This window comes from Puccinia triticina, chromosome 5A (assembly GCF_026914185.1).
Source record: "Puccinia triticina chromosome 5A, complete sequence".
In the NCBI taxonomy this organism is placed as follows: domain Eukaryota; kingdom Fungi; phylum Basidiomycota; class Pucciniomycetes; order Pucciniales; family Pucciniaceae; genus Puccinia; species Puccinia triticina.
Genome location: NC_070562.1, coordinates 2,228,086 through 2,253,527, shown reverse-complemented (window position 1 = coordinate 2,253,527; position 25,442 = coordinate 2,228,086). Strand labels below are relative to the sequence as shown.

At 45.9% G+C, this 25,442-nt stretch overlaps 4 protein-coding genes across 4 annotated transcripts; all 4 read left to right on the top strand.

Moving 5' to 3' along the window:
* Positions 1-2,964: 2,964 nt before the first annotated feature.
* On the top strand, positions 2,965-5,178 carry PtA15_5A274 (uncharacterized protein; the record flags this gene model as incomplete). The annotated part of the gene is made up of 12 exons (XM_053169017.1): positions 2,965-2,989; positions 3,098-3,186; positions 3,260-3,358; positions 3,453-3,491; positions 3,576-3,662; positions 3,739-3,865; positions 3,954-4,081; positions 4,153-4,216; positions 4,308-4,409; positions 4,490-4,599; positions 4,675-4,924; positions 5,051-5,178. The coding sequence occupies 12 exons, from the start codon at positions 2,965-2,967 to the stop codon at positions 5,176-5,178; spliced, it is 1,248 nt and encodes a 415-aa protein (XP_053020256.1).
* A 2,623-nt stretch (positions 5,179-7,801) lies between these two features.
* PtA15_5A273 (uncharacterized protein) lies at positions 7,802-9,663 on the top strand (the record flags this gene model as incomplete). The annotated part of the gene is made up of 2 exons (XM_053169016.1): positions 7,802-8,917; positions 9,004-9,663. 2 exons carry the CDS (start codon positions 7,802-7,804, stop codon positions 9,661-9,663), a joined length of 1,776 nt encoding a protein of 591 aa, XP_053020255.1.
* A 1,402-nt stretch (positions 9,664-11,065) lies between these two features.
* Positions 11,066-13,105, top strand: PtA15_5A272 (uncharacterized protein; the record flags this gene model as incomplete). Its single annotated transcript, XM_053169015.1, has 4 exons — positions 11,066-11,141; positions 11,234-11,330; positions 11,412-11,840; positions 11,905-13,105. The coding sequence occupies 4 exons, from the start codon at positions 11,066-11,068 to the stop codon at positions 13,103-13,105; spliced, it is 1,803 nt and encodes a 600-aa protein (XP_053020254.1).
* A 486-nt stretch (positions 13,106-13,591) lies between these two features.
* Positions 13,592-14,991, top strand: PtA15_5A271 (uncharacterized protein; the record flags this gene model as incomplete). Its single annotated transcript, XM_053169014.1, has 8 exons — positions 13,592-13,773; positions 13,875-13,984; positions 14,070-14,091; positions 14,181-14,229; positions 14,331-14,594; positions 14,697-14,736; positions 14,824-14,856; positions 14,963-14,991. 8 exons carry the CDS (start codon positions 13,592-13,594, stop codon positions 14,989-14,991), a joined length of 729 nt encoding a protein of 242 aa, XP_053020253.1.
* Positions 14,992-25,442: the final 10,451 nt, after the last annotated feature.

The following is a 25,442-nucleotide window of genomic DNA, read 5'->3' as shown; positions in this document are numbered from 1 at the left end:
TACTTGCTTAACGTATACACGCCATGCATACATACATCATATACATCATCTCGCCGCTTTCCCTAGTCAGCTGTGAGCCCGCCGGTCTCTTCTCTTCGTCTTTCTCTCTCTCTTAATTCTCAGCCCCCCCTCCGCGCCATCGGTGCCCATTCTGTTGTCTCCCCCCGCGCCTGTTAAGTAGCACCGCTCCCTCCGCTTGGCCCCGTGTTTGTCGGCCTGGTGTCCGCCGCGCCCAGCCCCCACTCGCTGCGTCGCTCTTTCCTCCCGCTCCACCACGTCTTTGCCGGCTCATGGCCGCCCTGTTCTGCAATGTATCTAATTCTTCAAAGTGTGCAAGCTATGCACTCTGCCAGCTGCCAACAGCCCCGTTCTGGCGCCGCGCCGCGCTCCTGCATGTATATCCCGCGGCGCGAGGCATTCGTGTTTTGCACGCCTGCTCTGCGGCGGGGGGTGGGTGTTGTGGGTCGGCCCGGGTCGGGCGGGGCGGCTTGCCCGGGATCCGACGCGAGCGGCAGGCCGACCGCAGACTGCAAACTGTGCAACTTGTCCTTGCAGTGGTAGAGCACCTCCAGCAGTCGGGGGAAGTGCAGGCGGCGCTCAAGCTCTGCCCAGAGGAGGCCCAAGGGATGACGAAAGGCCAGCTTGACAGGAGCGTGAAGGATACTCCGAATCCGATGTAGAGAGTTGGTGACAAGGTTTGGTTAGACAGGCGGAACGTCTCCACGACCCACTCCAGCCCGAAACGGGACCACCACTGGCTAGGAACATTTCCAATAGCTAGTAGTGTTAGAATTCTCACCAAAGAGGGTAAGAGAAAAGGGAGAGAGGGTGTTTTTGGTGAACAGTCTCAAGATCCTTGGAGGGGGCACAAGGTGGTCAACTCAGGAAAAGAGGAGAACTGATGAATTACTTGTATGTATAAAGTTTTATATACATGTTTTTGATAATGAATAAAGTTTAAAGTTGATAATGAATAAAGATAACTTAGAGACATAAGTTGAATAAGATTATAATACAGGAGGCTATTCCTCAGAGTTCTAATGACATAAAAGGCCGCCATAAAGATTTAATCAGATCAAAAATAAGCTACATGTTATGGTAAGACATTATCATAAATAACATTCAGTGGAATTTGGTATAAGATTTCAACAAGTAGAATTTCTAGTCCCACTCACAAACTGACCCTTCCGACCCCCTTGCAGGGAGTCCACCCAGTCTTGTCACTCTGCAGCACAATCCTGATGGAAATATAGCAGAACAGCGCACACGGAGCCCAGGGCCAGTTAAAGTGGAAGTGGATAGGGTCTTGGACTGTTGGCAGAGAGGGTGGACCCCGCAATACCTTGCTAGTTGGAGCACATTTGGACCAGCAGAGAACTCGTGGGAGCCGGAGGCAAACCTGAAAAACTGCGGAGACCAATGGGTGGAGTGCAACACAAAATTCCCCGGGGTGGAGGCTACACATCAGCAGGAGCAGAGAAGATAGTGAGGGGGCACACTTTTTCACACTGGCGTTTTCAACACTGTCTGGGGACAGAATGCAGAGCCAAAAGAGGAGGAATTTCATTATTATTATTATTTTAAATTTTCTGATTGATTACATAGAGCAGAAAAGAAGGAGGCTTGAGCATTAAAGGGGGGATAAAGTGCAGGCTCTCGTGTACATGGATATCATTTACATGTCACAGAATGACACTGCAAACTCATGGGTTGAGACAATGATGCATCTATTTGCTAAATGTAATTAGCACCGCTAAAACTAAATTGTAGTGCTTGTTGCTAATAATCTGGGGCTGTAATTTTTAGTGTAATACCAACCCGCTAAATTACAGCTAATTAGCGGCTCGCTTAGCTACGCTAAATTTGCTGTAATTTGTAGCAAAAATTGCACTTTTTTGCCCAATCTGAGTTAGCTGTATTTGTAATAGTCCGTCTGCTACAATTTAGTTTAGCGTAGCAGCGCTAAAAAACTGCTAAATTAGGGTATTACATGCTAACTGTAGTGTAATAGATGCATTGTTGGTTGAGAGGCTGGAGATACAAGCTCCTTCCTCATCCTGAAATCTTGAAGGATGTGTTCTGTAAAACATAGTGTGCCTGCCAAAAGATAACTACCATACCCAATCTTTCACAATGAACTGCCCTTTGACTCTGATTAGGAATCAATGGATTCAGAACAACTGATCAACTCAAAAACTTGGAGGCTTTCCATCAAGATCCGTGTAATCTAGATTTTTTTGCTTGTCTAACTTGCATGTCACAGGTGGCACCCTGGGAGGACCCGGGCATGCCTCCATTGAACTGGCTTGTGTGCATGTGGGCCAAAATGCACTTTTGCTATCCGCAGAAATTGGGTTCTGTGCTTGAAACCCGATTTTTGATTCCATTCACATGACTCTGAGTACGTTCACAAATTTAGGCCCTGTTTGGCAGTGAGATTATTAGGCAATAAATAATCTTGCCATGTCCCCCTACATTGTGTAAGACACTACTTTTCCACCTGATCTTTTGGAAGTAAACTGCCAAGCCTTATGAGGGTTGACTTTCAAAAGTTTATCCTAAAAAGACATGTTTTACCATATGTAATAGGGTTCACAATTGAAATTTGTAAAACTTTAGGACCCATTTTAACCTGTTTATCAACATATTTTCAAAAAGTTGATCGATTGCACTGATTGATCAGTCACACCTTCTTCTGGACATCATACCAAAATTTTAAAATTATGTTCATAAAGGCCTTAAAACAACCTTCAAAGTTTTATAAAATTCAATTGTGAACCCCCCCCCCTAATGCAGCATGTTTCCTATTATTACGCTGTGTAATATGACACTGCCAAACAGGGCCTTAATCTTCACCCCCTCCATGAAATGATTTATTTTCAGCCATCTTCTATTTTTGACGACTTGTTTTGTCCTGCTGGCAGCTGAGTACATTTTTCTCTGACCTGGAGCAATTTTCCTTCCATGGCAACTCTCAGCAACTACATGAGTATGTCAGGTCAAGAAAAAATCCAAAAATGCTACCAAATTGCAATTTTTCATGAGCATCATTTTGGAAACAAAAGCTGTATTGCTACCACATGAGCCAATTCAGCAGAGGCTTGCCAGGGTCCTACGGTGGGTATTGACAAACGAAAGGCGCCGATCGAGAAACGCGCCTGCACCCACCGAGCCCCGGAGTACCCGGTCACCCGTTCGCTCGGGGATCGCTTCCTCCTGGTGTCCGTGACTCCGTGTCACACTGTCATCCACTTGCCAGCCACTGGAGCAGCCATCGACAGCACCAGCCGACGTTTTACTCCTGGTAGAACCACAACATCATCGCAAGATGGGTCGATTGGCCGAACTGCAACGCAAGGTACGTCCACATCCACTCGCTGATACCCTCTAGCTCCCCATACCATCCTGACTAACCTTGCCAACCGAATGTTGTATCCCCCCGATTGCAAAAGAACTTGGAACATCTCATGGGCGCGGAGGCGATGGGTATAGTCAGCCAGAAATCACACGAATCACAATGAAGTGGTACTCAGTTGAATTGACAAGTTTTATTTTTCCTCATTGCCATTGTGCAGATTCAAGTCGACTTGAAATTCACCGATCCGAAAGTATGCCGAAGCTATCTCTGTGGAGCATGCCCTCACGATCTGTTTACAAATACAGTTCAGTCCCTCTTCTTTCCTCCCGTGCTCATTGTGGGTGATGAAGCTGATGATGGTGCTTGTCTTCGGGAAATAGAAAATGGACTTGGGTGCCTGTGCAAAAACACATTCTCAAAAGTTAAAAGGAGAGTACGAAGCTGCCTTGAAACGCAGTCAAAGTGACAATCCAGAAGAAAGTACTGAGATCGTCTCTCCTCAAGAACGTCAGTTGATTTCGCTCATCATACCAATCCACAATAAAGAGGCGAAGGGATGATGTCTAGATGTTGATTACAAGAAACGCCGTCTTAGTTCAATCGATGAGAAGAGAATATGAAAACAACATCCTTGGCTTCGTCGAAGAATGCGATAGACGTATCCGTGCAGCCCAAAAACGTCTGGAAAAGACGCCCGAAGAGAACAACCGTACCACCGCCCTGGTTAGTCTCTACTGGACTCTTTGAAACGGGCCACTGTGACTCTGATCTGCTTACCACTTTGATCGCTCCAGATGCGTGAAATCGGAGAAATTCAAACTGCGTACGAAGGGGCCATGGCTGAAGTCGAAAATTTAGGTCGGTTACCGTTCGCGAGATGGCCTTTCTACTAACAATTAAAGTCCGTTTAGTTGACATGTTCCAACTTCTGCGCGTTGAAAAATCAAAGGGGAATCCGGTCAAGTTGATCAATCCATGGCCGAATTGGCCAAAGCTGAAGCTCTTAAGGCCGAAAAGCTGGAGAAAGAGCGAGAGCTGCAGCAGCTGACTGGTCAGTAGGAGTCCCTATAAATCCAGCAATATAAGATTGTTTCGATCATCAACTTACCCACCATTGCAATCTTTCTACAGAAACTTCTGGAGCGTCTGGTCATCAGAAGCTGCGTGTCTGCGATATTTGTGGGGCGTATCTTTCGATATTGGACAGTGATCGACGTCTGGCTGACCATTTTGGCGGCAAAGTAAGCCGCTGGTGTTGACTCGAAAAATAAGCAAATATTTCTCTGATAAATTGATGTTGCCTGATGGAATCACAGATGCACTTAGGATATCTGCAACTTCGACAAACGATTGAAGAATGGCGCACTCGTCCACACGGACTCAACGCCCCTTCACTGCTCAACAACAATCCTGGTCTGACTGCAGGTCTTCAAGCGGCCCACTTTGGCCAACAGCGAGCGCAAGCCGCAGCAGCCCAGAATTCAACTACTTCGCAGAATGGATGGGGAAGTCGAGGAGAGAAGGGTCGAGAGCAAGAGGGACGTATGTCGCCGCCAGCTGGTCCAAGTGGCGCGGACAGGGACAGAGATAGAGATAGGGATAGGGAACGGGAACGAGACAGGGACCGTGATCGGGATCGTGATCGCCACTCAAGAGACGACAGAGACAGGAGAAGTCGCGACGATCACCGAGGATATCGAGACAAGGACTATGATGACCGTCGTGGAAGTCGCAGAGAACCTGACGACTACGACAAAAGAAAGCATGATGACGACCGGCCACCCAAGGACGACCGTGATAAGCGGAGAAGATACGACTGAGATACCTGGTATATAGATACACTGTTTCTTGCTTTTCATCACTCAGCAGATGACCAATCTCCCTCCAAATAAAAAGTTCCTCATTCTTGCTTGTATTTGCCACTCTTCGCGGATTTGCAGCGTTGGTGGGATAGACCACACAAAAGAAATGAGCCAGTACTTCCATCAAAAATTTGAGCTTTTTTCACCTTTCTTTCTGTGTTTTATAGTGACCCAAAATCAGTGTAAGTTATCCATTCCAGCTCAGTGTCACATTGACCCATTGTCTACACGCCGGAGGTACTCCCTGCCAAGCGGGATCGTGGATCCGGCAGAGAATCCACGGAACCGACAAGGTTGGGCCCGGTAAGTGCTGAATCGGCCTCCGTCGGTTCCACAAATCGGCCTTTGGCCCCTGTGAATTCCACCAAGTGGAGTTCTTGTACCGTGGTAACCATGTCGGTTTGTTGCTCACCATGGCATGGGTACTATTTTCTACTTCCAACCAGGAGCAGCTCGGGCTGGTCCTGAGATGTTCACAGTTTGAGAAAACTTCACCTTGGAAGAAAGAAAAAAAAACAAAGTCGAACAACAAACTTCAACCAGAAAAAGACTCGAAAGTGGTGGCTTGGGGCGCTCAAGTGACAGAGGCAGAGTCGAACTTAACACAAGGTCCTGCCAGGTCCTGCTCCTGCTCCTTCTGGCACGTGCAGCTTTGGCTGGTCGCGAAGCCACCACTCCCGGAGGGAGCGAACTTAACTAAGTCCCACCTGCCTCCGGCAAAGCCTCAGGCGGGGGAGGGACTTAGTTAAGTTCGCGGAGGGAAGGACTTGCATACTAATTTTAAAACACCTTTCCGTCACCACACCTTGACTACTCTCTAGTTTCTTTATACATTGGAGTACAACATAATACATCTGCATATCCTTAATTTTTTAGTATTTTTTTTACTACAACATCTGCATTTCAGCACAATCGGTTCTTTCATATCCAGATAAGCCCATGCATTGATGAACTCAGCCATGGCTGCCGCTAATCCTGGTACATCATCCCTTTGAGAATCGAGAAAGCGGTCTTTGAGTAAAGCAAACTTTCTTTCATATTTGAAGAACATGTTGGTGTATTTTTTGGGGTCTTTAACTGCGAAAATTTCAGCTAACCCTCAACCGCAATTCTGGCCCATTTTTAGGGCAATTTTTTTTAGACCTGCGACCATTTCCCGTATCTGTAGGACTAGAGGTTCAATTCTTGACTGATAGCATCAAAAACTTTGATCTTCGACACCCCGCCCAACCACTATCCTTAGCTCACACCGCCCCTTTTCTTTTTTAAGCTTCGCTTCTTGATGACTCACAAGTTTCAACAGCCTTCTAAGAAGTTTCGAAAAAGTTTGCAGTTCTCGTCGAGAATGAATTCTGGGGTTTTTCCAACTAATCTTAGACGATATAGAACAATTTCGAAGCTTTCTCTTTCTTTTCCTCTGGGGTATTTTCTTGTCTCCCAGACATGTATCCTTCTTGTCCTTAGATAGCTGGCTTACAGGGACTTACAGGGGTATAAATACGTACCTGCTGTTGTCTCCACGAGTTCACCTTACGTCGAGTTCGTTGTCATCGTCGTTACCAACCCCTCTCTTACCAACCCATCTCTTTGATAGCATCCCTGTCGCCTCGTGCCAAAAATCTATCATCAGCAATCCAAAACCTCTAAGATTCAAAATATCCCAACCAGAATCTGACCTACTTCCGAGTGCTGTGTAGTCACAGTGCAGTGCCGGAAGTCTGCAACCTGTCTATCGTTTCCGCTCTGATCTTTTCAATTTCGGAGCCACTTTTGCGGCGATCAAGGTAAAAAAATATCGTGTGTTTAATACAAATTTCCGTACTCTAAACCGACGTCAAGCGCAAACGTCCATACTTCGTGCTAGTTTTTGCTAACAGCTGATATGAGTTATTTGATTGTAGTGCCCTGTTGGCGAAAAACCCTCAAACAGTTGTTACTATCCTATCTGTTGTGATCTTTAGGGAAATCGGGACTGATACCGTAAGTAAAGTTCAGAAAATAGCCTTTCAATTATGACTCTGTAGACATCAAAAGCTAATCGGGCTTCCCTCCTTCCCAACTTTATCCGTTCATGTTATAATTTTCGTCACTGCCAGGGTTTTTATAAGCAAACGCATTTGAAGGCTTTCTTTCCCGTTTACTTGGTTTCAAATTCATTTCTGCGCTAACGCTTGTCACTCTCATCGTAAGCTTGAGAATCTGCTGAAATCCAAGATGGTTGATTCGAAGCTCTAATATCTTTTCCGGGGGTGTTCTGTTGCGGACAGCATATTTTGTATATGATTGGCTTCTAAAGGAAGTTAGCGAAGTTTTCGTTGATTAGTCGGTAAGTAAAGACGCGACTCTGCTTTCGATTTTCTTTTGCTCTTTTCTCACATTCGCGCGTGCTTTCCATGTTTTGCGCCAAGGCGCCATGTCATCCCAACTTAACACAAGTCCCTCCCGTCCTCGCAGGGCGATCCGGCGAGCACCCCGCCACATGTCATCGAGTGCAGAATATTTAGCAGACCCAACCAATTTCCCCTGCGCCGGAGGCACCACATGCCGGCGACAAATCAACGGTGTGGCACCTCAATTGTCAATGGACGAAGATGGCACCACGATTTCTTGTCCCCGCAGCCTGTTGGATAAAGTCGATGAAATCAGGAAGTTGGGCCTGGCGAGTACAATCCCTTTGCCGCAAATCGCCGTGGTGGGCGATCAGTCGAGCGGGAAATCTGCTCTGCTTGAGTATATTTCTGGGGTAACCTTCCCCAAAGACGCGGGCATGTGTACATGCTTCGTGACTCAAGTGATGATGCGCTCTGCCACTGAGTTTTCGGCTCGAGTTCTCGTCAATGGGGAAGTTCACCCACAATTAAAAGCACCTCAATCCAGGGACGATGTCGCCGCGGTCATCGAAAATGCCAAGGCACTGTTCAAGGGTACCAAAAATCGATCCATTTATGATGAGATCCTGACAGTCGAGTTGAATGGACCCGAACTACCCATGCTTACATTGGTCGATCTTCCGGGCTACGTCCACACCCATGCCGTCGGCCAATCTGAAACTATCGTACAAGAGATCGCAAAGCTTGTCGAGACATATATAGCTGAGCCCCGAACCATCGTTCTAGCAGTCATCCCAGCCAATCACGATTTCGTAAACAACGTGGCTATAAGTTATATCCGGAGATTCGATGAAGCGGGGAAAAGGACTCTGTGTGTTCTCACAAAACCTGATCTGCTTGATCGGGGAACCGAGGGTCCAGTATTCGAAATACTTTCTGGCAAACTTTGGCATCTTTCGCGCGGATACCACATTATTAAGAACAAAGGCTATGAGGATTGTCGGGCAGGTGATCCTAGAGAAGGAACCTTGAAAAAGGAGTCTGCCTTTTTCGAGCGTCCCCCTTGGTCCAGTATCCCTGTGACGCAAAGAGGAATCCAGAGCTTGATCGAAAAGCTGACTGACACGTTAACCGATCAAGTCGAGAAGGAACTATCCGGGATTAGAAAGGACATCATTCAGCGCAAAGAGACCCTGTCGGCACAGTTGGAGGCGCTTGGACCTGCTATCGCGACTGATCTTGAAAAATCTATGTCAATTCAAAGGAATATCAATCATGTAATGCAACAGTTCAAGTACCTAGTCGACGGCCACTATGGCGCAGGAGACTTTAGCGAGGAACACTACCTAAGATCTCTAGTTCGGGATGTAAGCAGTCTTTTTTTCTCTTCCTCGCTGGCTCTCAAAACCATCGTAGTTAATTTTCGCCGCATATTGTTACTTCCCTGACGCAGTACAACGAGGCGTTTCATAAGAAAATCATTGCGATAACAAATCAAGCAACGGAATCATTGGACGTCCGAAGTATCATGAGGGCCACTAGGGGTCGCGAGCTAAAAGGAATGGTGCCACTCGAAGCATTCGTAATCCTTTGCAAGCGCGTCGTAGAACAATGGTTGTCGGTAACTCAGGGACACATCGCCAAAGTCTGCCAAATCGCCATGAATACGCTTGCACAAGTGATTGGACAACGCTGCGACCAGATACTCGTCAATTACTTTTCGGAACGAATGATGGAATTCGTTCACCAACAGAAAAAAATCATGGATCACGACGCTCACGAAGTATTGGATGACGAGATAAACCAGCCCTCCACGCTCCAGGACACGGATTTCGCAAAGAAATGGGGTGTTGAGGGAAGCGCTGAGGATGTTCAGATGAGGACGATCTTGAGAAGCTACTGCTTGACCGCTGCGAGCAGGTATGTCGATGCGATATGCCTCTACGTCGTCGAGAGGCGCCTGTTCAAAAACTGCGATGAGCGAGGAATCAAATGGTTTACGAATGATCCTACTGCGCTGTCACGCTTCCGAGAACCACGACAAACTGCAAAGTTACGCGAGAGTTTGCCAGTACAGATCCAACAATTGGAGGCTGCAATCGCGAGACTCTAAAATCTGGCATCTTGGTGCGGCAAATACATATAGTAACCACTCGGCCTTTTTGAGACAACAAGGTGTCACCGCCAGCTTTCTTTCTGTTAAAACAAATGTTCCCCTCTCCAAAGTTCAGAAAGTGGTATCGGCTCATCATTTTCATTCTCTTCTGCCTTGGTAATTTTTTCTCCAGTTATCCAATACATTATAAAGTCTATGTCCCGCCGACCCGCCGACATACTGCTTACATGCCATTTCTCTCAAATCAAATAACTACCCTTCCGTGAGACTGAAATCCATCAGCTTTCTGCATGAGTCTGATCCTAGCGCTGTTTCGCAACATTGTGATCAACCGGTTCAATTGGAGGACGTGTGCCGAGAGAGCTATCGTTTGAGAAACGGTTTGCTGGGTCAGCGGTAGTAGGCCAGGTAAATGGCTGGTGCGCATGGCCTGGGCAGCGCTTTGATTTTTTTAAGAAATCAAACTGAGAATGTGATGGTACGGCCCCGGGTTTGAGCAGTCGGAAGCGAGAGAAATGATTGAGGCAATCTCTGATAGCGCGACCAATGATAAATAGAAGAAGGGGTTCACTGTTGGACAATCGGATGAGAAAAGAGAAACAGGAAGAAACGGTCAACAATGGCTTAATGCCTGGCCTCGTGTGATCTCTTCACGATCAGCTTTCAATCATGGCGTTGTAATTGACGTCATCTCCCTCAGAATAGATACCAACTTCCTTTCCGCCGTTATCATCACACAACTTGCGATTGGCCTGCTCAACTTGCTGCTTCTCACCACGCAATTGTAATCTTGAATAGCTCCAGTCTCGGCGCATGACCCGCGAGGAAAGATCATCTGTCATCGGTTCTGCTGATTCGAATTCAATCAGCCCCCGGACCCGTCATTGCAGGGTAGGTCATCACGGCCATCTGAGGACAGGAGAACGCTCTCGAGGCTTTTCTCTCGATCAAAGCTCCAAAGAGTCTCGCACAGGGTGGAAAGTGAATGTAGAATGTTATCACAAACGCTTGAGCGCATTCATGAAAGACAAATCCTAAACTTGGACTGTGCGTTTTTCAAGCAAGCTCTCCTAGCTTGCGCGTTGGGCACTGGTCAGTAGGCGTGCTTAAGGGTACTATTGCACAGCTTGATGCGTGTTGACCCTGTAAAATATCTCATCACGCCCACCCACCACGACGCAAATCCGTTTTTTAATGAAGCCTTCTTAGATGTCAATCTCTGGACCTCGCTTGGTGAAGAAACCCTGGGTGTAGCTCCGAGGACCGGCAAACTGTTGAAATCCACCAAATACGTGAAGAAACCCTTCCGATCCACACAAGCAGTCCTACTAGTCTACAAACGTCCATCACACTATCTCCCAGTTATCGCAAACTCCGAAGCTGTTCAGCTGTCTCCACAATGGACTCCTTTCAAGCGTGTCAATTTCTCCAAAAATTCATCGGCAAGAGCTCTTCGTCGGCAGCTGAACTGTTGGGTAAGTGCCGCGTCACATCTTCATGGAGCGTAATTAAACACACAACCGTCAAGCGACTCTCCGAAAACTCACTGAACATTACTTGTCTGTAGAGCTCTTTTCCGCTCTGGTGCCAATCAGTGATGTCTTAACGAACCCCAAGGCCCCCGAGAACGTCTTGGCCACAGCTTCAAATGAAAGCGCTAGTATGTGAGCGCAACACATATTCTCTAGATCTAGGAGCCCTTATTAACTCAAACGGCTTTTTCCTGGTTTTTATGGGGGTACCAGACTGGGTGGTGGATTAAATCAATTCACTCCTGCTTTCCCAGTGCAGGTTAGCAAGGAAGCTCTCGCATCGATATTTGACATTTCGTCCATCGCGATTGACGTGAAGATAGCAATCTTTCACCACTACTGGATACAAAGGCTGATGCGTATTTGCCTGAGTGAAACGCTTGCTAATGTCGTCGGGACAAAAGGTTCACCAGACAACATGCCCCCGATAAACATCAGATTGAGCTTTCGATTCGTAGAAAATTTTGACGTCGAATGTTATGAGGCATCGGTCACCGACGGCGAGGAAGCAAGTACGATGGGCCTACAATCGCTCATGAACCATCTACCGGTAAAACCGATCTTTGCTTTGGACTGGGGCATCCACAAATACGATCCAAAGCATACACGTACTCACCCTCCTGGATTCATCGAAAGCCAAATGTGAGTCACTCGTTCAGCTAATCGCTAGCTAAGCAAATAGTTTTCCTGACATTTTCATTTAAAGACCCCGCCTCGTAGGGTTGATGAAAACCATTTTGAAGCGAGCTGTCCGAGTCCAAAGGTCCAAGGATCGCGCTGCTCTGCTATACACCCCTCGAATACTCAACCACATCCAAATGAGGATATCGGCGCTCGAAAGTCGCTCGCAGTTTCATTCGGAAGGTCAAAACGACAAAGTTAAGCAACTTCGATCGAAGCTGGACATGTTTTACGCAAGCCCAGCTTTCAGAGTCCAGGCTACCATGGATAACATAGCCGGAATGGTCAATCCCACCCAAGCAGTCAAATTTGCCGAGTCTATCGGAAGTGTGGTTCATCCTGACCAAGCAATCAGTCTCACAAATATCGGAAGTACGGGGAAGTTTAATTTGACTTCAGCACGCGACCAATCCCTTGAAAGGTTTTTGCCCCTGGCTGGGGATAAATCGAGCTCTGGTCATGCAGAACTTAGTGAAATTCAACCAACCGAAAAGCCCATTAAAGGGCCAATAGCACCACAGACCAGGATCACGATGCTGAACTTCAAACTACCAGACATTCTTCAAGCAATGTTGCTCGCAGTTGTTACCGAAGCATACTGCGTCTTACTCAAGTATCCGACGCGCCTGAATTCGATTTTCGATCACCTTTTTGCTGCTTTCTTGGACCATGTCAAGCCCGATCATTCCCAAAATGCCAACTTCAGCTTGTCAGGACCAAGTCTTCGTCTAGATATGCCAAGCTTACCCCCTTTCAATGCAGCGATGGGCTTATCGCCTCGTGTCAACTTACCCGGTATGCCTGACTCACTGGACTCGATTATGAAGCCAGCGTTGCCCCTCGACAACATACTATCCGCAAGCACTTCCAAAACCAATCCGCTTCCCCTAGCAAGACTGCCTTCATTGATGGCTTCCAAAGCTGTATCTCCGATGATCCTCAGAAGTGTTTCCTGGGGCACCAATTCCTCCGAGTCAGAATGTGATACTGGAGACCTCGATCCGAAAGAGTCCACCGCCGAACTCAAGAACCGAAAGCTTTTGCCCAAAAGTCCTAAACCCAAAGCCCAATTTTCCATGTCTATGAAGAATGCGGCGATTTCGAAGCCACCCCTCGAACCCATCCAACTAATTAGCGAAAGTTTCAGGGATCACTCGAAACCCGTTCAGGTTAAGGAAGGAGTCACATCCTCCTTAGAAAAACATGATTCCGATAAAGAAAACTGAATCAGACCCTGCTTTTTGTTCTAGAAGAGAGCCGAAAAAACCGGCATGAAAAAACACAAGTTGTTTGAGCAGCAACGACTACTTTTCATTGCCCAATCATAGAGAACGTTTCTTTCCTCTGAAGCCTTTGTACACTGTAAAAATTGGCTAACAGGCTCGCTTTCGGATAGTGCAGATCGGTCAATATTTTGATTATTACTTATAGACTATAGAGCTTTTGTACTTTTTATTTTTCATTTTAGCGCTTGATGTTAATTAACAGCTTTCAAGGAGTTATTGTCCGTTGTCTATGTCGTCCGCAATATTTTTAGTTGATTGCAATGGCAGTGTCACCTTGGCTATGTTAACGTAGAAGGCGAAATTCCTCCAGAACATTGAGGTTTCTCTCGCCTTCTTCATCCTTGATTGTTACAAAGTTGCCAAGGGCTGTCATAATCAAGATAAAAACTTGTTCACCAATGTTGAAGCTGCTTTGTTCGAGACGGTATGTACAAGTGGTCGGATGCTCCGGGAGTCTATGATATCCGACGGGCGGAACATCGACACTTCATGACGCACTGGGGTTCTTGTCCTCTGGGGTGTGTAGCATCACGCATCCAGCAATCGCTTCAAGAAAAGACAATCCATACGCCTGCCCAAGCCTGTATTCAGCACGATTTGAACAACATGTAAGCTCAAAAACCGTGGGCAACCCTAACTTACATCCCTTTTTTATTTTTATTTTTTTGCTTCGATCTTCAGTCCCTGAGACAAAGTCGCTTGAAGCTAGGATGAGGACCATCGTTGATCGCTTGATTAATCTCACGAACCCTACCTATTTGTTTGCCAACTCTTCAATTCGCAGGTCGCACATCGCTTCCCAACAAACCTTTAAGCTCAGTGAGTTCTCTTTTTTGCCTATGCCCATTTAACAATAATTTTTACCGAGAACCCTAGCCAAATTAATTCAACTTCTCTTTCTCAGATCACACCATGTTCAGAATCAAGTGAGATCCAAACAAGCTGAAGAATTTTTTTTGTATCAAATAATCTTAATTGGCTGACGCACCAATGTCTAACTTCAATGATCGACTAGGGATCCCAAAATCAGCCTCGAATTTTATCAAGATGTTCTGGGGATGAAAGTGCGTTAGTTAGTTTTTATGTATTCCCGCAGGTTCCTTTTCAATACAGCTACTGAGACTGATCAAAAACTTCGCCTCATGCGCGCGTATCGGTCATTCAGCTATTGAGAAAAATGGAAGTCGAGTCTGCGAAGTTTACAAACTACTTCTTAGGATTCCAGGATTCCAATCAAGATTTAAAGTCTGCGAGTCCACTCCATCGCGAAGGAATCGTGGAGTTATGCCATAATTGGGGTACCGAATCCGATGATAACTTTTCCGGCTATCATAATGGTAACAAATCTCCTCAAGGGTTTGGACATCTTGCGATAACTTGCGACGACGTTGAAAAAACCTGTGCTTACTTGGAAGAGAAACAAGTTAAAGTATGTGACCCTCCCTTCAGCCACATCTTCGGTCTCAAATCAATCGAAAAGTCCCAAGTCACGTGGAGTCATCAGCCGTCCTGAATCATTTGCTTGCTGCAGTTTCAGAAAAAATTAAATGACGGCTCAATGAAAGGGATTGGTAAGTGGTTTTTGTGATTTTCCATAAGATCGCTTTGGAATCTTTAGCGGGGCTCAAGATTTTTTCCCGGTGGTCGGTCTAATTTAGCTTTCATCCAAGATCCCGATGGTTATTGGATTGGTAAGTTCAACTCAGATTCACTTCTTTCTCCTCGACAGCGCGAGAATAGTCCCTGTGGGTCGAGTGATTGATGTTAACTTGCTGACTAAACGTGTTTCACCGACAGAAATCCTTGGGAACAATTTTTTTGACTGAATAGTCTTTGGTCGGATTTACCCCAATGATAGGGGCATCGGGAGAATCCAGAGAACTCATTCTTCCTTGTCGCATCGAAGTTGGCGGATGTAAATGCTCCGTTTGTGCGCTATTGAAACAGTGTTTTGATATGTTAATCTGACTGTGTAGCAAATGATAAGGCTGGTACTCACGTTTGCACGTGAATATGGCCTCATTTGCCAGTCTCTGGCTTCCGCCGCCTGCCGCCCCTATTTCATCTCCCCTTCTTTCCTGTCCTGCTTATGACATCTGATAATCTCAAAATCAAACACTTGCCCACGCATTTGTGTGAAGCCCCGCACTCCTGGCGGGTTTTACAAGGGTACACGTACCCTTTCATGTGACATTCACCAAACAACATGCTTACTCCCCCTCCTGCCTAGCTTGGCAGAGATCCCGGACCACATTCTCTCTACCATTGCTAGCAATATAGCCCTCAAGCTTAACACAAGTCTGCCGCTGTGGGGGGCGCCTGGCCGGTTCGCAAAGCGAACTCCCCACAGGGGAGACTTGGTCCATAGGTCGGCAAACTGGCATGATGAGTTTTGACACTTTTGGTGGGAGAAAAATTCAAACTGCAAACACCCCATATCCTCAAAACTTTGAGGACATTTGGTCAGGGTTTCTGGCTGTTCTGGAAGAGCTGCATGATGCTGTTCATCCAACCCGAAATCAGAAGGAGGACATGATACTTCAAGGATGATTGAATTCCCCAAAAAAATTACTTAAAATTTGAGGTTGGGAAAATCATTGAAAGAAATCACTCCCTACTGAAAAAAAATGCCAACTGAGCGTGCTCAGCCAAAAAAATAAAAATGTGTCAGACTTAGTAAAAAACAATAGGGTACATTTTTGGGGCAATTAGTTGAACGGGCCTGCATGAGGCCCACATGGGCCCCTACCAAGCCTGTTGTGCCCATTGAAAAAATAGTATTTGTTTGGAATTCCCATGCTCTGCTAAAATGTGAAATGGGTCAAACTGAATAAAAAACAAGGGGGCACATTTTTGGGAAGATTTTTTGGATGGGCCTGATGAGGCCCACATGGGCCCCACTAAGCCCACTGGGCCCATTGAAAGAGTAGCCTTGGTAAGAAAAAAAAATGTGTCAACCTGAGTAAAAAACGGGGTGAGTGATTTTTACAAACTGTGTTTTACAATGCTACCCCATTGTAAAGCGGGGGCATTGTAAAAATGCAAAAATACATGCATTTAATTAGTTTTACAATTTATGTCGTCCCAACCGCGCAATGTAAGCTCACAGGATGTAAATTACATTTTGTAATTCACACCCGGGTGACCTGTAATCTTTACTTTTACGGTCTGCGCTGTTACATTGCATGTTACAGTGCATGTAAACCTGTACATAACCTACCAAACAATTAGTATTACAATACCTTAGCTTACAACCTCTCAGACTTGCAGCCCATCCAAGCTCTGGGAAGCTTATCTCACCCCCCTAGATAGCTTATATCTCCACAGTGACGGCCTAGGTTAGGGCTTGACACAACCATCTTCCAGCTGGTCAGTCGAGAGATTCTAGGTTTCTTTGTCAGCCTGATCGATCACTTTTTTTCGGACTTTCCCACAGGTATCAACAACCTTAATAGAGCTCCTGATACGTTAATAGACATCAATCCTGATATATTCCAATAATCTGCACGCCTAATACCTGATAAGCTATAACCTTGCTTATTCCTTAATACATATCCTTTGATACGGCGGCCATGGCCCGCAAAAAGAAAAACACCGCCCGCAACCCTCCTCCCACTCCTCCTCTCAATCATCCGACATTATCTGCTACCCCCACAATATTGGCGCCCAAAATAGTGAAGACCCCCGCAATATCCATTCCCAATTCCGGAAACACACAGACTTCCAAAACCTCCGCCCACCCTGAAATTGAAAAGCCGAATCCTACCGAACCTGAAGACGAGCCAAACTGGCAGTACCCTACCGCCATGGATGAAGGCTTCAATACTTTTATTGATCATGGTTGCCGGTTAGACAGGCAGGGGTATCCGCTTTACCCGAATGGATCTACCACTTTTGTCCTCACCGCCGGTACCGAGATTGTGAATTTTGGATCGGTTGGGTTCACCAAGAGATCCAGCAACGACACCAAGTCCGACGAGTGGCAAGTCACGCGATATTACTGCCGTGGTGTTTTACGATGCGATGAGAATGGTTGTGATTATGCTGGCCCCCCGCCGACTGGACACGGTAAAATTGAAGAGCTTCTCAGCACGTAAGTCCTTAGTTCCCTCTCATTCATTACAACATCAGGACTGAATGCAAACTTTTTTCTTCATTTCAGTAACCCCTCATGCAAAGGGCTTGCAGGTCGATGCCCAGGGAAGATCCGCTGGCAAAGCTGCTTGGGAACTCAATGTTGATTCGATATCCACAAGAAAACTGGATGGGGTCTCCTCCGACACCGAGGTAATCACAATCATTGGTGGCCATCGTCAAAGAAACCAGACCCCTTGGCAAAGAAGGATCTAGTTGAAACTGTCAAAAAAAATCCTAAGGCATCCGCGCTCCAGCTCAAGGTTTGATTTTTTTGTTTCTGCCCAGCTCCCCCTCCCTCCAATTTCATTTCACCCAGATAAGCTGACCTTTAAAATATTTTCCGATCAAAATATAGATTGGTAAAGCCGGTGGGCCTGGCGAGCCAAGTGACAGTGTTGTTAACATCCATGAATCCCTTGGCCACTCGGACCGGCTTTGTCACCTTTGTCGTCAGATACTTCAGCAGATCGATTTTGGTTCAGGGAAGGGTGTTAATGATAGTAGTGATAGGTTCATGCACGACCTTTTTCAATGGCAGCTGTTGAGTAATTTTATTTTTGAATCGATTTGTCTACATTTACATTTGCTAACTTTACAATCTAATGATCTAATTTGACAGGAACGGCATGGAAACCATATTGATTGCGTGCAACGCAGGACATGAACACATCACCTTCCAGACTGAGTGGATGTCTCAGAGGCTTCTGGATTGTCGCGAAGACAACAACAATCTGTACTCGGGCGGCTTGATCTCGGACGTCACTTACCGCTTCTTTGCCACAGGTTATCTGCTCACAACCTCCATGTACTGCGACGAAATTTCTCGATGGATTCCCGTCCAGCTCAGCTGGATACGTGGGCTGAGTGAATTGTACTACAAAGTCCACTTCTCTGTCCTTTTCCGCCAATTCCTCATCCCCTCACTCCTGCAAAGCGAGCGCGAGAACATGGCGCGAAGTGTTGTGGATTTCTCCAAAGCTCAACAATCTGGATTTGTGGCGGCGTACATGGATGTTTTTGGCGAAACCAACCGTGAGGAAGCCATGAAGAAACTGAAGGGATGCCGCGAGCACTTCCGACAATCAGTGACAAGGGTCAAGCGGAACCGGGCGGTCATCATGCCTGATGAGCAGGTTAGTTCTGGTTTGTTTTCTTATTTGAGACGTCAACACTAGCTTACATTTAATCTCACTTTAGGCTTTATTTGAAGCCAAGTGTCTTGCCCTGCTGCAGCCGTGTGAAAAAGGTGGGCCAACCCACAACGAGAGAATCGATGAGATGCGGCGCAGATTCCCCAAGGTCAAGGCTTGGCTTGACTGGTGGACTATGGCCGATGTTGAATCGATGCTTTTCCCCAGCCGCCGCAAGATGCTCGAGGACTGTCCTAACGGCAATGATCAGCTCCCAAGTTCTACTAATGCTCAGGAGAGCATGCACCGAGTCTACTACATGTTCAGGTAGGTTCGGTTCCTCGTCTTTTCATCTTAAATCTGGTTTGGAGATAAAAAAAACACTGACTTGATTGATTGATCAGTTCTGGAAAGAAGGCTTTGATTCCAGGTTTTGCCAAGCTCTTTGCATTTGTCAAAGCTTTGGAGAAGGACCACGAGCTCACTATGCGTGGCATCCCCATCCGGTATGGGATCAAGCCAAAGAACCAGCAAGACATCGCCCACTCGATTGGTTGGATCAAACCTACCAAGCGGCAGAGGGCCGCAATGAACGATGGGCGCCCTCCAGACACCACCCAAGCCCTTGTCAATCATCCAACCAAACGAGTAAAGCTCGGCAGGCCCCCAAAATCTCTTAACATCAACAGGGCGATGCACACAACTTTCATGTTGTACGCTGCCTCAAAGGATTCGCTAACACGGAATCGATGTTGGTTGGCGGCTGCGTTGGACTCCCTTTATGCAATCTACAGCCCTCTTTGGCTCCAAAGCCCCGGCGGGAAAAATACCAGTCTATTCCACACTCTTGTCTCCCATTTTACTTCCCGGACCACCAATGAGCTCATCCAGAACAAGAATCTCAAATCGATCCTCACTCGTGGATCAAACAAACTATTCGAAGCGGCTAGGAGCCTCCATCCTGACTCCTTCATCCCGGGTTCCTTTGCATCGTGTGATTTCTTCATGGAAATCATCTTGGATCCAAAAACGAACTCGTCGGAGGTCCTCAAGAGTCTGTTTTCCATTCAAGAAACTCGAGAATTCTCTTGCCCCCGGAAGATTCACAAGAAGCCAATCGATCATCCCCGAGGAGATCGCCGCTTGGTGGCCCTAAAGGTCACTAACTCTATGTTTGAAGCCAATGCGATCAACTGCGCCAACGCTGGGCTTCTGATCACCCGGTGGTCAACTTCTGGACTGGCTGGAACTTCCGGTCTACAATGCCAGAGTTGTGGTGCCGAGCGATCCAAAAAACCCCGTCGAAGTAAGCCTTTGGAGTGTGAAGACAATCCCTCCCCCAGCAACTTCCTAGAACAAACATCAATCATCTCATTCCCCAATGGCAAATCACCCCCTCACCTTTACTTTCAAATCGACTCGGCAACAATCATTGATGAACAGAAACAGGTTGAATTCATGGGTGAGATGAATTGGCCTTTCAAGCTCACCATATCGGGGGAGGTATACACACTCATGTCGCGAGGATATTGGGGAGATGGTCACTATTGGGGAAAGGTACTGCAAACCGTTTGAGGAGTTACCGGGATTTGGCTACACAATGACCGTGTGAATGCCGGCTACGCTCAGATGGTCGACACCGTCCCCGGAAAGATCAGTGGAGCTCACCCAAATACCAGCTGGCTTCTTTACTCGCGAGAGTGGACGGACAATGAAGCTAGTTTTGTTGACCAAAGTATTGAGAGGATCCGCTGCGATAACCCCACAATCTCCTTGGGTTTTCCTTTCACACACATGAAGAGCCTGTTGAAAATATCTTACAATGGTGAAGCTACCGTGGACTCTTTGAAACCGGCCGAACCGGCGATCATCAGAAACAAATCTACCAAGAACCTGAAGGAGAAAATCTCGGACTATTCATCTGATTCCCAACATTCCAGCTCTGACAATTCCAGCAAAGATTCCACTGAGGTTAGCGGCGAAGAAACTGGAGAAGATTCCAGTGAAGATGGTGAGCAACATGATGCTCCAGGCAATCCTTTGAGTCCACCAAGCAAACCAATCAAGATCCTTCTTTGTCTGAAGAAGGCTCAGCCGGTTTCTACCAAGCCAAAACCTCAATCCAAAGAAGTGGAATCTCGTGCACCGATGATCAACCCCACTGAAAAGCTCCCAGCCCGGCGTGGCCGCCCTCCAAAGGTCCGCCCGGTTGTTCAGACTGCTCAGATTGGCGACCCTTCCCATCCGGACCACAGTGATCATGACACCGGACCCAAACACCCAGCTTGTGACCGTGCCTCAGATAATCAACCAATGCAGAAATCCACAGCTGCAAATAAACCAACCGGGAAGCAAGGACGACCTAGGAAGGAGGCTGCTGAAGCAAACCGGTTGAACGTTGTGTCTGCCCTGTTAAACGATTCGGATTGGGAGCGCATTACGGCACGCGCGGCTGCCAACTGGAAATCTCACTGGAACATCGAGAAAGAAAAGTATGCGGTGACCCGGAAAAATCAACATGCTCAATCGGCCAGCCAACCAGCACAATTGGTGATTGGCAAGGAGGATCAACCTCATCAAATGGCGAGCCAACCTGCACCTCGAAAAGGTGCAGGTGGGCCATTGGCGGCGAGACCGACAAGAGTAGGGTTGCGCAGGTCCTCGAGGGGTACCACAGGTGTTTGATTCGCCTGTTTTGATTTATTGTGCTTTCTTCTCCCCATCATTTCTCCTCCGCCTCCTTGCTTTTTACTTGGGCTTCTTTTTAAGTCATCTGATTTCACTATTGTTCTCCCTCTGATACGTGGCGGTTTTGCTTTGTTTTGATTTTTTTCTTGGCCATAGGGCCTTTTTTTGCAAGGCAATGCAAAATTGCCCGCCTGCGGAGGGATATGTAATTTTACATTACTTTTTTTACAATGGGCCCCACTTGGTAAAGCAATTAATTTGCAAAATTAATTGTTTTGCCTCTCTGGTGCACCATTGCAATGTCTGGGCGTGGTAAGAATGACATGGTAAATTTGTACATAAAAAGGGATCATGTGCAAATCTACAAATTAGTTTTTACATTCTCTGGTTTTGCAATGCCCTCAATTGTGAGCAATTTTGTAAAATTATTTGTTTTGTGGATAATGTGTAATTTTGCAATGTTATCATTTTACAATGTCCTTACATTGTAAAAGAGGAATTGTAAAAATCAACAGCCCCGTAAAAAACCGGGTCCGTGAATTTTACAAAACTTATTTCACAAGGCATAATCCTTGTGAAATGGATGCGTTGGGATTTTATGGGATGTATGGGGCAATATGTATTTTTCCGGGGCTTTTGGACTTGTCTTGGCCCTTGTAAATTATACATTGTAAAACATACCATGCAAATATACCATGTGGACAGCATTTACATAATATTACACTGCATGTTTCACAAACCTTGTGACACCTCCTTTGGAATTTCTTCATCAGAACTTCAAAATGTATTTTTACGGGATACAGGTTACAAGCCTTGTTTTACAATGCTGTATTCACCCGGAAAAGTATTCCAACTAAGGATGATACACAAATTTTACACGCCTCAACGCCTCAATCACGTTGGATTTCCACCCACTCAAAAGTATGTCCTTCCGCCTTCTATTGCCGCCTGCCCTCCACCGACCTCATACGCCAGCTTCAAGCTAACTTGACTAAGTCCCTCCCTTTGTGGAGGGGGGACGCCGTCCCGCAGGGACCCTCCGCCTCCTTCGGAGGTCGCTTTGCTCCCCCAATGGCGAAAAGGTTGGCCTCGAAGACATTTGGGTGCTGTTGTAGTGAGTAAACCAGCTGCAGTTACAAGCTGGTAATCACTGACGCTGCCTTCTGCACTCCTAGAACAAGCAAAAATGGCCTGGATGCCGCCTTCCAGGCATCCAATACCAACATGTGTGAACTTGCATGGGACTGGGTTCGTATTATGTAGCCCATTGTTGTGAGTCTCGATTGGACTCTCCAACAACATTGCTCCCCAGACTGGCAGGATTTCAATGTTATTACGGCTTTGCCCCTCATTGTAAGTCATTATGAGCTAGCATTGGAGAGATGAAAGTCTCATCTGAGCTTCACTTCTTGTCCGCAGAGCTCCGGGATTGGATGCTACGAAGAAAGGTCCGCTGGCCATGCTGTCAAAGCCCTCATCGACTCCCTTGCCCCAAAAGCGAAGGCACGGCACAACAGAAGCTGGTCAGAGATTAAGTCAGCTAATTTAGTCCCAAGTGATATTGTTGCTTTCAAGGTGGGTTCCTTCATTTGGGCATACTAATCATGTACTCTTTGCTAGGTTTTCTGATTGTCCTCTTTTTCCAGATTGGTGATGTGGTGCCCGGAGATCGTTGTATGTACGACAAAATTAATGTTAGACCAAGCGGCCTTGACCGGTGAATCGCTTCCAATTTACAAATCAGTCGGCCATCAATGTTTTGGATCCATCTGCAAGCAGGAAAACACTGAATCCAGCGATTCAGGCACTGATTCCAGCGATTGAAGACCCTCCAACAGTGGAAGATCAGCAAATCAAGGCGGCGGCAGATAAGAAGGTACTCGAGGGGGCATCTTTGGAGGCCGCCAAGGTTTCCATGGCTCAAACAAAGCCCAAGAGTACTGCCAGTCGGCCCCAAGAGAGTGTCAGTGCAACATCTGGAGCGGAACAAGCAAGCGGTTGCAAACAAAAAGCCTCCGGGGAGTCAAGGGTTTGCAAAGCTAAATTTGGTTAGGGATGACGAGGTTTGGCTATTGGGTATCCGTGGTCTCTTTTTTATTTTTTGTTTCTCCATGTTTGGCGCTTTGAAATTTATCACTTGCAAATTTTTATATGGCTCGTAAATTTCACATTTTCTTTTGCCTGGTGAGAATTTTGCAACCGTTGTGAAGGCAAAAATACATCCCTTGTAAGTGAAGCCTTGTGAATTTGAAGTTTTTTGGCCCCACGCTGTGAGAACTCCTTTGGGACAGGTGGCAGTTCTGTGAGGGGGAGATAACAAATATGATATTTGCAGTTAAGCAATATTTATGTTACGGGTGGTTTGAAGGACCTGCCCCTCTATTGTACTACACAAGGATTCTGACAACAAAATTTATTTATTGTTGTGGCAAAACCTTGATAGAGATCACTATGTGCAGTAGTCTCTATCAGACTTAGATCAAACAATGTAGATGATGTGCAATGACACAAGCTATTTAAGAACCTGATTATGATCACAGGTGTTGGGTGAGTGGATGTTTGAGATCACACTGTTAAATGAATGAGTGACTGGTTGGTTGGTGGCTGCTATTCACATGCTGAATTCAAATGAGGGGGGAGGAAAAGCTCCTTATATAGAAAAATGTGAGGGATTTTTGCTTGTGGGGAAGTCAGTTGAGGGATTTATGCTGGTGTGACTTCTCCTGTGAGGGATTTTTGCTGCATGGAAGCTTCCATTGAGGGATTTTAGCTAGTGAGCCTTCTGATAAACGTGTGATCCAACATGTGACTGATGATGTCATGCGACCATACAGGGGTACGTGTGTGCACCTGTATAAACTACACCCTAACTATGTACTTGTACCTGATTCTATACTATGTACTACCAAATATAATTCTATAGTATTTGATTATGTTCTGTCACAAACAGTTTAATCCAAATAACTTTTGACTGAGTGGAGCTAGCCTAGTGGTTCAAGTGAGTGACTAGGGGTTAAATGACCTTTAGAATCTAATCATGCAATAATACATCCAAGAATATGCCTCCTTCTCATGTATTCAACCAACACTTTATGTAATTTAATACTTGAAACAGATTTGGCACACCACATCTACCCCCTACTTAATGCTGTCCACAGCATTCCTGTTTCAAGTATTAAATAGGCTCAAAAAACAGGTAGTACTCAATCTAAATCTACTTTGAAGCTCTTACACCTAACATGAATCATTTATCTATCTCTTTACTATTGGAATTATAAGCCTTGCGCATTATTCATAACTAGTAGCTAAATAAACTCAATACTAATCAATCTATGGAACTAACTAACCCACTAGCTCTACCCATTTTACTCAATATCTCTACCACAAACTCTAAAAACAATCTTAACCGTAGCTACTAGTGTATGAATCCGGCTTACCCTACCTTCCTCAAAAATGAAATTGATTAATGTTCCATGTTGTGTCTTCTGTTCTTCTTCATGATATAAATTTTTCCTCCTGTCTTCTGTCTTGTCATGCCTGTCTGAAATTCTATCCATGGATTTTGTGGTAAATCCTTGTTTTTTCTACCAAATTTTGTATCCTTCTCTCCTATTCCTCGTGTTCCTCAGATAAGTTGTTGGTGTGGTGTTGATTCAAATCCAAACAGATATTCTATTTTCTGATCTAGTCTCCTTCTGCTATTTCAAATTCTAGTATATGTATGTCCTAGGTAAACCTTTTCCCCCTCTGCCACTCCCGAATCAAAGGATCCTAACGCTCTCCTGGTAACTCTGTACCACTGTCGTTGGCCCAAAGAAAAGGAATGTGGTTGATGTTTCTGACAGATTCCATTCCATCATATCGTATTCCTTTTAAGGCCTAACTATACTTCTATTTTATATAACAAAGGGCCAAATGTTGTCCAATATTTTACCTCCTTGGGTGTCTCTCCACATTTCCATGTCTGTTAATTTGATAAACTACTTGGTCTAGAAGATTGAGACAGGATATCACGTATGAGCCATAATTATCTCCTTCTTCATTCATGTCAGTCTTGGTTGTGCCAGTAAGTCCTCAGCATAGCTGCTGATTTCTATTCCTTTTGATCCAGCAATTCATGTTGATAAAGGTCCTAGCTGATTGGAGTTGTAGTTTATGGTCATGCAGGACCATTCTTTTCACAATTATGTAATCAGTTTACGGTCATGATGGGCCTTTTCCTCTTCACAACTATGGAATCAGTTTAAGGTCTTGATGGACCCCGTGGGTGTGATTGACTCTTGCTCCCTTGATCCATCCATCTAGCATGATTGATACCAAAT